The sequence below is a fragment of the Falco rusticolus genome, chromosome 4 (assembly GCF_015220075.1).
Source record: "Falco rusticolus isolate bFalRus1 chromosome 4, bFalRus1.pri, whole genome shotgun sequence".
NCBI lineage: Eukaryota > Metazoa > Chordata > Aves > Falconiformes > Falconidae > Falco > Falco rusticolus.
The window spans coordinates 42,984,947-42,997,389 of NC_051190.1; the positions used below are offsets into that span (position 1 = coordinate 42,984,947).

The 12,443-nt window shown below is 36.2% G+C and overlaps 1 protein-coding gene across 6 annotated transcripts in view; it reads left to right on the plus strand.

The window, feature by feature from the left end:
• CLEC16A (C-type lectin domain containing 16A) overlaps window positions 1-10,724 on the plus strand; it is an 81,610-nt gene extending 70,886 nt beyond the window's left edge. For 4 of the 6 annotated variants that reach the window (XM_037383776.1, XM_037383778.1, XM_037383777.1 and 1 more), the window contains one exon: window positions 3,811-10,724. In XM_037383776.1, coding sequence (XP_037239673.1) covers window positions 3,811-4,151 — 341 coding nt within the window. In that variant the 3' untranslated portion in view covers window positions 4,152-10,724. The remainder of the gene's footprint in view (window positions 1-3,810) is intronic. The other 2 variants (XM_037383780.1, XM_037383779.1) reach the window with 2 other exon arrangements.
• Window positions 10,725-12,443: the final 1,719 nt, after the last annotated feature.

Consider the following 12,443-nt stretch of genomic DNA (forward strand, 5'->3'; position numbering starts at 1 on the left):
TTATCCTTTCATAGTATGTTGGTGTACAACTTAGGACACTTCTCTGTAGATTATATTCATGTTTTCCTTTTCCTGTTGTTTTCTATCTTACACTAATAATCATCTGTAGCATGAGTTAATATAACAGAAGCTGAGTGATTTGATTTGGATTCTTTTGCAGTAATGATAATCCGGGTAGCATTATAGAGGTGCTGAAAAACATGTAAGGTTGCTGTAACCACTGCAACCAGAGAGAACTAATAATACCCAGAACCTGGCAAAATTACACACTCTTTTCAAACCTTATTTGGTACTTAAATTTGGGGTGGTGTGGGGGTGTTTATTAGAATTAAATGGTAACATCACAACTGTTTTAAGAAGTGACTTCATTCTCCCTGGTTTTGTTGCAGATCTTGCTTGTATTTTTTGCCAGATCACTTTTGCTTAAATGCATGGGGGTTGGGGAGGGGTAAAGAGGGATAAAGTTGAAGTGCTGATTTCCCACAGTAGAAGCATAACTTTTTGGTATTTAAGAGTAGATCTTAGTGACTTGTGATTTTATTCAGGTAAAAATGACCCTTTTTTTTTTTCTATCCAAAAGTCAAACTGGAACCAAATGTTAGGAGTTTGGATTTTTTGAAAGCCAGTTACGATTTTTATGTGCGTTATAGACGGAAGTTCCAATAATGGATAGAGACCTTAATCTCTAAACATACTGGGTGCCTTGAAACTCTTGATTCAAGAGCTTGGTACCTATCTGAATTTTAGAGACAGACATTCCTGTAGTAATCCCTTCTTGAGCTTTTTTTTTTTTCCAGCTTGGGTCCATCTTTTTGCCAATTGTTTATTCCAGTTTGAAAGACTTTAAGAATTCAGATCATACATAAATTTGTATTTATCTACTTGGATCCTTCTCTGAACTGAGTATGACTTCAAAAGGCTTTGAAATTTTGAGCCTCACAGATTTTCTGATTAGTAATTATTGTCCTGAAGCCATGTATTCATTTAACTAGGAGGTGTTATATGTGAAAACTTCTTACATCAAGGGAGTGGTTTGATTTTTTTTTTTTTAATTGTAATGTCTCTAATATACTAAATTTTGATTCCAAGATGCTGGATCTCTGTATTCTGTTTTCTGATTAGGTTTTTTCATCTGTAGTCTAGGATTGTTTTCCTCTATCTAAAAGATACAGGAGACGATCATTACCTAGGACAAATTTATAGTTGCAGTTTGAAGCTAAGTATACGCCTCAAGTAGCTTATGGATTTGAGAGTGTTGTCACAAAGATCTAAGTACCACTCTCAGAGCTGTAGTTTATAGCTGTGACTGGGGAGTAAGATTTCTAGTTAATTATTAGTCCAGAATGGATAACATATAGCAAAATAATAGTGAGAGCTTTTGACCTTTTCTAGACAGTGTTAAAAATTCTCCCTCCCTTGCCGCTTTGTGTACTGGTATTAGCTTTCTGCCCCTGCAGGAACTAGTGGCAGTTTGTGAATACTTCATCATTTTGGCAGTAAAGCCATGCTGGGATACAGAAATCTGTCATTGCTACCCTTAAATACAGTAACAGAAGTGGAGCTCTGACAGCAGCTAATGAAATGTTGGAAGTAAAGGAGAGAGACTTCTATCAATAGTAAATAAAAGCTGAAGGGAAGTATACCAGAGCTCTAATTTTGCATTCCCTACAAGTACTGCAGCTAAAATACTGGGATAATGTGCTGCTTACATTTTTTGGTATTTTTATCTTTTTTCTGAATGTTTTTTCAGACTTTTGGATAGGAAAGTTGGACTCATTGACTCCAGATACTTTTTTCTTTTTTAATGGAGACTTTTTTCAAATACTTTTTTCTCTGTGGCATTAAGAAGAGAATCACTTCAGCATTAATTTAGATCCTACATGGAAGGATTTGGGGACAATACAGCATAACAAAAGAATATGTATGTCTGTAATTATTTCAGTAAATGAAACTATTGAGAAAATATTTGTTGGGGAAGGAAAAATTTAAGAAATGAACTACAGAATCAGAAGTGAAATAGTAGCACTGCAATAGAAATGTGCTATATATAACGTTCCGGAGTAGTATGCCATTGGTTGATAATACTTTATTTACCAGAATATCTCATGTTTCTGAATACTGAATGTTGGTGAATACTCATACTGTAATTAAGGTAAAAAATAATCTTGGCAAAGAACATTTGATATTCTTTTAAGATTTTATAAACTCAGAAAGTAAAATCACTGCAAAGAGAGTCACTGTTTTGTGGATACTTAAAGGTTAGCATTTATCTTGAAATTCAGAGAAATGAGGCTTTATTTCAATGGTTTTAGAAGTTCATTTTCCATGCAGATCTTGCATCACTTCCTCTGTTATCAATTGCTACATTCTCACTAAAGCTTCTTGACAGCTAAAAACAATCTGAAGAGTTACTTTGAATCTGTCATTATTTTTCAAAAATAACCAGTGATGTCCTTTTTAATTAAAAAGAGACTTTTCTACAGTCTATAAATGGTGGTTTTATTAAAGCAAGAAGCTTTAGCCACAGATTCAGCAAAAAGTAAAATTGAGTGGTTTTCTGAAGTGAGGAAGTGGGGTTATCTTACCAGAAAGCTTAAAACCCCAATAATCTTACTGTTATCCCACTGATACCATACTGATATCCATTCCATTCTCAGCTTTGTTTTTCTTTTTGGTTTTTTTGTTGGTTGTTTGGTTGGTTTTTTTGCCTTATGTTCATACTGTCTGTTCTTTCACGAGATTAATTGGAATCATATTGCAACTGAAATATTTTTAAGGTCACTGTATTAAAAACAGAACCTAAATCTTAGCTTCTGTATTCACTACATTGCCTTGTAGACTTTTCTGCAGATGTCTGTACACTTGAACACATACTGTTTCTTTCAAGAGCTCTAAAAATGGTCTGTTTTGAAGCTGGATACCTGGTTACTTTAATGGGATCTATTACTCTAGTCTGAAAAGAAAAAAAAAAAAACAACACTTTTCTGGGCATACTTGCTCATGTGTAAGGCTGTATTGCCTCATCTCCTCCATTCACTATCCATCTGAGCCAAATGAGCAGTTTACTTGATAGTTAGCTAAGGTTTTAATGACAGTACAAATAGCTGTTAATGGCTTTTGGTTTGGGGTTTTTTTTCCATTGTCTGGGAAGGTGTAGTAGCATATCAGTTTTCCGTGGTAATAGTGCTTATTCCCAAGTTTGCTACATGCACCATACCTAGGAGCACAAAAAAATAATCACGCAAGCTTGTATAAAAGCAGGCCTGTTTCACAGCACTTCTCAGTTACAATAAGCGCATTATTTTCATTCCTGTTCTTCCATAGTTCTGCTTTCTGTGGTTGAGGTGTCACTTATTTCGTTCTCCAGATTCACATTTGAGAGAACAACTTCCAAATTATTGTAAGAAACAAGCCACCTCTTGGGAAAACTAGTTATACAGGGGTTCTTTTCTTTTTTTTATTACTAAAGAGCTTCCTGGTATGGGATGGCTAACCATTTCAGTCTATACTAAATACTGGAGAGGCTTTCTTATTCTTCCTCTCTCTAGGAATATTTCTGATACTGCTGCATATTCTAATACTAAATGTGTAAAATTTCCTTATTTGAACATTGCCTGCTGGCGTGTTATGCCTTCATAATATTTCGTTTTATTTCTAACCACTAAAAAGTGAATGTGTAAGCATAGTGCTTCACAGAACTGCATTTTCTACCCAGTTATTCTTAAATATCCATAAATAATAGTATACTGTTAGGCCTAATGTACATGCTGAGTTGAATATTGATTGTTTATTGGTGTTTTCTTTTATTAGATGATGCTTCAGCTCCAGAGCAGTCTCAGATGACCATATCTGGTCAGACGATGTTGACTGACGAAACCCTTTCAGCTGTCTCAAAGTCTAGCAAGAACGCTGTAAAAAACAGTGACATAGAAATAGCAAACCTGTCTCCAAGCCTGATTCCTGCACAGCAGCCCACAATATCATTAATAACAGATGACAATACGGATGCACTGAGCGTAGAGTCACTTACACTGGTGCCGCCAGTTGATCCACACAGCATTCGAACATTCAGCTGCATTCCTCAGTCATCTTTGCAATCTGAAGTTGAAGTCTGCAAGGTAAAAGAGGTAGAGGAAGAATGTTCTGACTAAAGCCAACCTGCATACTGTGATAAATGGTGAAGCAAATGCAACCAAATTCTTTGTTGTTTTTTTCTTTGGGAGTGCAGATACCCTTTGAAGCCTGAGGGGCCGTCTGGTCCACAAGAGAAGGCCCACTGATGAAAGAATGTGGGCAGCTTTTAGAGCAAACATCAGATGCTCAGCATTTTTAAAATGGAAAAAAAAAAAAAACCAAAAAAAACCCCAACTTTTGAATCTGGACTGGCTGTTTCCTACCAATTCCTGTTATACAAGAACATGAAAGTATTTCAGAGCACTTACCTTCTTTCTACTGTGGAGTTCCAGCTGCAGGAGCTAAGTTAATTGTAAAAGGTCTACGGTATTACAGCAGACTGAAGACATTTTGGAATACCTGGCCATTGTATCATAATACCGGGATATTGTATCATTACTTCTCTGAAACTGGAGAAATACTATTGATCAGAAAAAATTATATATTGTAGTACAGAGATAACATTTCCATTTGAGACATGGTGTGTTTTTAATTTTGATTGTTGGGGTTTTTTTGTTTGTGTGTTTGTTGGGGTAGGGGGGGTGTTTTGGCTTGGATTTTTGTAAAACCCTCATCTCATTCATCTTTTGGAGCCCTGCATGATACCAGCAGGCTTGGCTGCTTTGAGTGTTGTTGTCTTAGGATACCATACTTCAGCAATGCGTTTTCCATGTGTAATATTTATTTCAAGGTTTGATTCAAAGCAAAATATATATCAGACAATTTTTTAAATTATAAGAGCCTGAAATTTAATGACAATTGCTTATTCAAATTAACCTAAGGGATTTTTGAGACTGTTTTAGCCTTTGCTTTAACTAGCTACAGAGGAATTTAAAATATTTTAAGACCTTGCTATAGCTTGTTTGTTTGCTTCTGACAGTCAAATTGCTACACCTCAGAAGAGTGATGATGCCCTTTCTACTGAATGACAGCTGCTAGAAACAGATGGAAGCAGTTTTGCTCTAAAGAGGTTTTCTAAGTTTTTCATCTTCATGTAGGAGGAAGGTCACCATATCTAACTTAATTCCTTTGCAAGTCTGAAAGTCAAAAGGAAAGGTATTGTGTAGGTTTTTTCCTGTCTGGGATAGTATCACAGTTGAACAACACTGCTACATAAAAGTGATTCTGAGTTTGCTTGCCTTTGCTTCCTACATCTTGATACCAAGTTGACAAAGTAGTGGAGGAGTGTTGATTAAAGTTTGGAATGTTCTTTGCTGATTTAATACATAATTTAACATGAATTGAACTTAAGATTTTTTCATCAGTTTCCACATGTGTTAATAGTAAAATGGGCAGATAGTCGTTACTGGTCTGCTCATAACATTGAGTGCTTTCTGGCTCTCAAAGATTGAAGACTACTATTATTTACTTTACTTGGTATTGTGATTCCAGTCATCTGTGCAATCTGTTTCTTCATTCTGTCTCTACTAACACTGATTTCATATAAAGTAGGTGAATCTGATAAGTTTTTATCTACTTCCCAGTCTCTTATTGTACCTTTTCCTGGCTGTTATATAGAATACTTGAAGTAATTTTGAATGTTATATTTATATATGAGATTGACTATTCCACAAGTATAACTTGCTTTTTCCATCTTTCCTTTCACAGAACAACTTAATCTTTGTAAAGCACATATACAAAGTGTCTGCTGTTGAATGCCAGCATTTTTTTTTCTTCCTTTATTAGCTTTTGCATGCAGTTTTACTGATTTCTATTTTTCTGTAACCTCTACTTTGTCTCAAATCGAATCAACCAATATTCTGATCATTCCAGAGTGGCCCAAACTCTAAATTAATTCTGACAGTTAGGTGTCCTCAGCACTACCACGGATATGGGATGAGAATTTGGCATTGCTGGAGTAAAAGCCTTCCTTTGTTTTGGTTCCCGCCCCCCCCCCATACGCTTAGGGTGAGTTTACACTGCAGTCACTGTTGCAGCTGATGTTACATGTACCTGAACAAGCCTAAACATCAGCAGCAATTTGGACACAAGGACCATGTAATTTTTTATTAGCTGAACTGATTGCAGACTAGAGTTCCTCTAATATGTTGCAGCATTACACTGTAGCCCTAGTAATATTCTGAAGATCGTTATAAAAAATGCCTTAATTTGAAAGCATTTTGTGTTAGTTGTTAACCTTAAGTCTTGACTTAGATGACACAAAATGCCACTGTGTGGGCTGAGTTCCTTTAAATAGAATTAATTTTAGACAGGAAAACCTTGATTTTTATTTATCCAATTTCAAATTAATGACCATGCACAAGGAGTCTTTTTAGTGGGTATGCATAATTTCACCCTTGAGCCATACTGCACAAGAAAGGGGACAAAGGGAAAGAAAGCTGACTTTGTGCTTTTCATTGCCTTTGGGTAGCTTTTAAATCTCATGACCAGTTGTCTACTGAGACCTTCAGAGGAAGTAGCTGAGATAGTCTTCTATTTTCCTTATAATTGTATTTAGGTCTACAGTCTAATCCACGGCTGGCAGAGCCTTGCTGGTGTAAGGGGTGGTAAAGTGGGATATCTGTTAGCAGTTCTATCAAAAGCTCTCTGCAACAATGGAATTGTGCTAGGAAAGCTGTGACTGCACCAGCTCTACCGACATTGTGTTGTTATATAAATGCTACAACGGGTACAAACCAAGCTAAATCGCTGAATGGTTATGCCACAGAAGCAATTGATTTTTGGGTTGTTTGCTGCTTATGTTAAGGCATATGTGTTCACAATTTGACTGTGCTTCATGCTGCAGTAGAAACTTCAGTATGTAAAAGCTCTGGAGATGCTGAAATAATCTGTCATTGGCAATCTTTTATCTCTGCAAGGATGATGTTACTCATCTACAATTCCTTGAAGAGTTTTGTATCTATCTCTTCCTTACCAGAAAAACTCAAGGGCTGCTTCCTTATCCCCCTTTCACTGTAAAAAGGAAGCTTAACCAAGAAAGCATTAGCACATCAGTCACAAATGTAATTTTTTTTTCTAAACAAAAAGTTTATTTTAGTCAGTGTAACATCACTCTCTAACCAAATCCAGATACCAAGTTGCAAGTGAGAGCAGCAGCTAAACAACTGACCATTCAAAAGGCTCATTATTTGAGTGTAACACTGCAGAGGGAGGTAGAATCGCTCTAAAGTAAGTATAGCAATGTTTCAGAGCAAAATGTTGGAGAGATGCTAAATTCTTACTGTTTGTAGAGGTTATGCCTATCTTCAGCCATATTCTGTTAACATACAACAGTTCTGTAATTCCCATCCTTTTGAGAAGAGAAGCCAAAGAAGCCAAAGCATACTGAATGTTACTTTGCTATTTTATGGTCTGTGTGTCATTTTATCAAATTTTACCAGGATATTACTTGTTTAGAGAACTATGTGTTGCCTTCACTGTTAGGTCTCACTCCCTCTTGCTGGTCCCCTTTGCGTTTCTGTCATCAAGTGTACAAAAACAAACAAGGCTCGAGCTTTTTCATTTGTGAAGAGAGTAATGGCAGCATATACACTTGGTAATTTGGTAAAGAAGGGGAGGGAGGAAACATTAGTGGCCAATTCTAATATCTGCTTCACCATGGAATTAATGCTTGCAATGTAAAACTTTGTGCAAAAATTGTTTTGAAGAAATTCTTTGATATAGAAAGGAACCAAAGGTTAAGATTCCTGCACTTCATTTTACAAGCTGTGTGGATTAAACCAAATTCATTAGAAATGTGGCCACATATATTAATACTAAATGCTGTATTGTGTGTCAAGTTGTACACAGTATAAGGACTGAGCTCACTTGTATTCTCCACTGCTAATTCATGATAAACTAAAATGCTGACTTCTCTTCCTTTAAATTAAGATGAGCTTAAAAGAGGAAAAAAAGATACAAAATTACACCTGTTAAGGAAGCTCCTCAGCGTTCTTCATTTACAACACAGTTGGAATCTTCCTTGAAGTAACTCAGTGAGGAAAAATGGGGAATATCTTCCAGAATTTATTTATTCTTTTTCAGTATTGTTGCTAAAGGACAGGTATGTGACATTTAAAAACTCTTCTTCCATATCAGAATTAGATCAGTATTTAGCCTTTTAAGTCAACGTCCAGTGCTTCATATGAGCCCTTTGCCCAATAGAGACAGAATACAGGGGGAAAATAACATTCCTTTGTGGCTTTGAGGTATTCTTGAGTGTAGAATTTGAAAACTGATGGTTAAAACTGCTGATTTTGCTATAAACAAATTATTTTCAGGACTGAAATTACTGTGATTTTTTTCTCCTAATGAAGCAGTAAGACATGAGTGACTGCAATTTCCACGCTTACTGCAAATGGCCTGGGATGATTACTTAAGCAAAAGCAGGTCAAGCTATGTATAAGTATGGAGCCACTCCATAAAAGTAAACAATTTAATGACATGGTGCTGGGAGTGCTCTAGTGTAGTCAGGCACTCTTTTTGCTGCACATGTTATAGGTAAATAACTACAGAATAGCTTAATGGGTAGTTTCACTGACCTGCATGTAGTACTCTTCAGGAGGAAACCTGCTATGCTAAACATCCTGATGTCGTCTTCACTAACCAGCTAAAGTTAAATAGGGAGTTGCTTTTAAAAGAACATTATACCAGTCAGCTGTCATCTAGGAAACTTTTAGTTCTATAGTTGAATCAAAGATTTGCAGAGACATCATATAGGGGCATTGGTGAGATCTAGGCATTTTGCCTCAAAGATGATGAGGCTACTACTTATTTTCAGGCATCCTAATGTTAGGCATCTAAATAGGTACATATTGGAAATTTTCTTCCTAACTGTTACTGTCTGTCTTCTTGAAAGAGTTCAATATGTCACTGTTTAACCATCACTGGCCTACCTTGGGATGACACTAACCTGGGCACTGTACTTCTGTTACCTAGAAGTCTTTGGAGTGCTTCTCCTGTGCTTGCCTGCTTTGTTGCTCTGACCTTTCTGAACATTTGCAGCATGAATTAGAAACAAATGTAATAACTCTTGCTGTCTCCTAATAATAACTCTTACTGTCTCCTATCAGATTCTGAAAAGCAGATGGTGAACCAAGCAGGGCTTGCTAGGGTGGGATTTTTTTAGGGGGGTGGAATGGGGGAAGTGCTGGGTGTTTTTTTTCCTGCAGCTCGGGATTTTTTGAGCAGCAACAAAGACATGGGAGATGCAGTTCTGGACTGAGTTTCAAACAGAAGGTTCTTTCTTATGGAAACATATTTTTATATTACATTTGTACAGGATTTTCCCTATTTTGATCTCCGAAAATTTTTAGATTTGCTCATTGCTCAGATTTGATTTCTTTTGCAAGGGGTTGCAAAATATGTATTGTTAATGTATTATAAATATAAAGCTAAATTTTGCTTATCTAATAAATGTGTGCTGTGGCAGTATCTGTTTTGTTTTGCTAACTTGAATTCATTGGTTCTTAATATGAAAAGGAAACGCTTGAGTCGTGACTGTCTTGTTAGCATAAATAAATGTGTGGAGTACATAAATTTTAAATAACTAAAAAGGGCTTAAAAGCAGGTAATGACTAAGAATACTTGTTGGTGATAAAAGTTATGAGTTAAGTAATATTCAGACTAGTATATAGTGTTCCCAGGATTCTTTTAAGATCGTAATCTTAAAATGCAAGAGAATTTTTTACATTTTGTTCCCTGTTACTTTTGGTTATGGGTACTCGTAGTGAAGTGAGCTTAAGACATAGTAATTGCAATCTGATAAGTATGTATGAGGAGATGAGAAGGTCTGAGGTTTTGTGTGTGTGTGTATTTAAGGACTAACTGTGAACATGAACAATGAACATGAAGATCATTTTGAAAAGGACTGAGAGTAGATTCAAGTGTGGGAATTCATAGACTGAGAATTTCTAGGAGCTTTGTTTTGTCCAGTAGTGGCACTCAATAATAGATTGTTACAACTCTAGGGAACCTGCTGGAAGCATTTTGAACTTCAGGGGATAACTTTAGGCATCTCCACTTGTGAATAGGTGTGTTAATATTTTTGTTGCAAACTTTTTACTTCCTTTTTGAGCTGTTTTAAGTGCGAAGAGGGGGAAATGTATTTTTCTAGAAGAGTGAATGTACCTGGGATTTAAACACTACATAAAGCATTTAATGAATATGGAGAACTATCCTCCTGTGAAATATATTTCAATAAACTTGTGTCTGAAATGTACTTCACTTGGGGGTGGGGTGAATGGAGAAAAAGAAAGTCCTGAACATGCATTTGCATTTACATGGGAAAAAGCCCAAACACGGGGTGAATTGAATTCTGAAATGTCTTTCTACAGGCAATAAGTATTAATTATTTAATTTAATTTATGTTAGACATTTGGAGTAAATGTGACTAGCTTATGTTAATTTAAAGAAAAATGTTATTAGATGTCTAGGAAGGGAGTGAAATTAGAAAATGTTGGTGTATGTTTCTGAAATCCAGATTTCTATAGCTGAGTCTGTATTTGCTGGCATTGATCATGTGTCATGGCTATTGAAAACCTGGACAAGAATGAACAACAGACCTTTCTTTGTAAATGGAACTTGGCAATAAAAATGGTGTTACTAAGAAAGCTTTCTTCCCTTTCATGTTGTGTTGCTGGATTTGATACACAAGGAGATTCAATAACAGTGGAACGCAAAATTTGCAAAAGTTTGCCTTTGTTTGACATATGCACACCGTTCTTCCTATGTCAGGTCTTTTAGCCTTTAAGCTGAAAACTGAAATAGCCAAGGGTTTTTTTGCATTGAGTATGCAGGGTATACATAGCATGAGAAGAGAGAGCAGAAGAGAAGCCTGTAGAGGTGATGGAAAGTAGGTGAGGCCAGGGGTTAAGAGTGGCTGGGCAATATTTAAAATGTCTGTGAACCACTTTGCCTGTCACGTGATTTCTTCCCCAAATATATCCTTGCACCTTTTGTCTTTCTCTTGTGCATGTTGCCAGTTCAGTATATGGATCAAGTCCAACCACGTTATTAGTTGGATTCTTGTTAATTAGCTTCTCCATCTATAGGAATTAATTACAGTCAATATACATTCCTTGCAAAATGTTTTTTCTCAAACTAGGCAATGCTCCAGAAGCTTTCTTAAAGAAGAAATTAAATTACATTGTATTATGAAATAAGCAAGCTAAGTATTGTAGATAGGAGACGGCATCGTGGTTTACTATAAGGTACGAATATTAAAAAAAGGTGTATTGGGGAAAATGAGCATGAGTCTGCTCTAGCAGTTGGGCTTTCAACATTATGCCAATAATACTGCTTTAAGGATACCAATTCTATAATTTGTGGCCAGGAAGTTCCCTTCTGTTTGAAACTATTTTGTGGTTCATGTCTCCTTCTGATGCCTGAGAACTTGCAGCCTTTTGTCGTCTTACTTTTCCTCTGTTTCTGTGCAAGATCTTTTTAGACTTGGACATTGAGTCAGGTTAAGCATCTTGCCCTGCATTACTAATGGTCAGAGATGGAATGAAAGCACAGCCTTAGGCCCTCTTCCCATTCTGACTCGGATGAAGGTGAACTTGACAGAAATGCAGTGCTGTATTAGTCCACTCTTTTCTTAGTCCCTGTGAATATATGTGTAGCCACTTGAACCATCATTTAATAGGTAAATCCACATATTTATTAAGATAATTCATTCTAGTAATATAAATGAAGTGAAACTGTGTTGATATATATGTCTTTATCAAAGTAACTCTTTTTCTAAGTAGAGATGCAGCATTTAGAGATTGGTATCTTTATTCTTCTGTTTATTGGGGGGAAGAAATTGCATCCCTAAGTGCATTTTTATGCTGCCATGTTAGACCTTGTGCAAAGACAAAAGCTGTATTGACACTTTCTGGTGATCTTTTTGAATATGTGGTGTGTACAGCTGGGAATGCAAACTCACTGTTTATGTGAGTGTATTCCCTGAAAATTCCTTTGAATTTTAAGGTGATACCTTTTATCGCTCAAGTAAGGAGAGTTGGTGAGAGCTGCAACACCTGGAGTTGCAAATCTTCACTGGCAAAATTTGAAGAAAGGTTTCAGGCAAGTGTACACACAGTTAAAGCAGTTGAGTTGATGGGGAGTAACTCGGTCTGTCTGGTTGGATGGTGTTCCATTGTGTGTGTGGTTTTAGCTCAAGGATTCTACCAACAGCTTATCTACAAACATGTCTAGGTCTTAAAATTATTATTACTTTTGGATGCCAGTTCTCTAAATGGATTTTGAGAGGTGAAATTTTTTTAGATTATCAAGAGCCTTATTATTCAAGCTTAGATTACAAGTCCTTTTGAAATACAGTGAAGGCT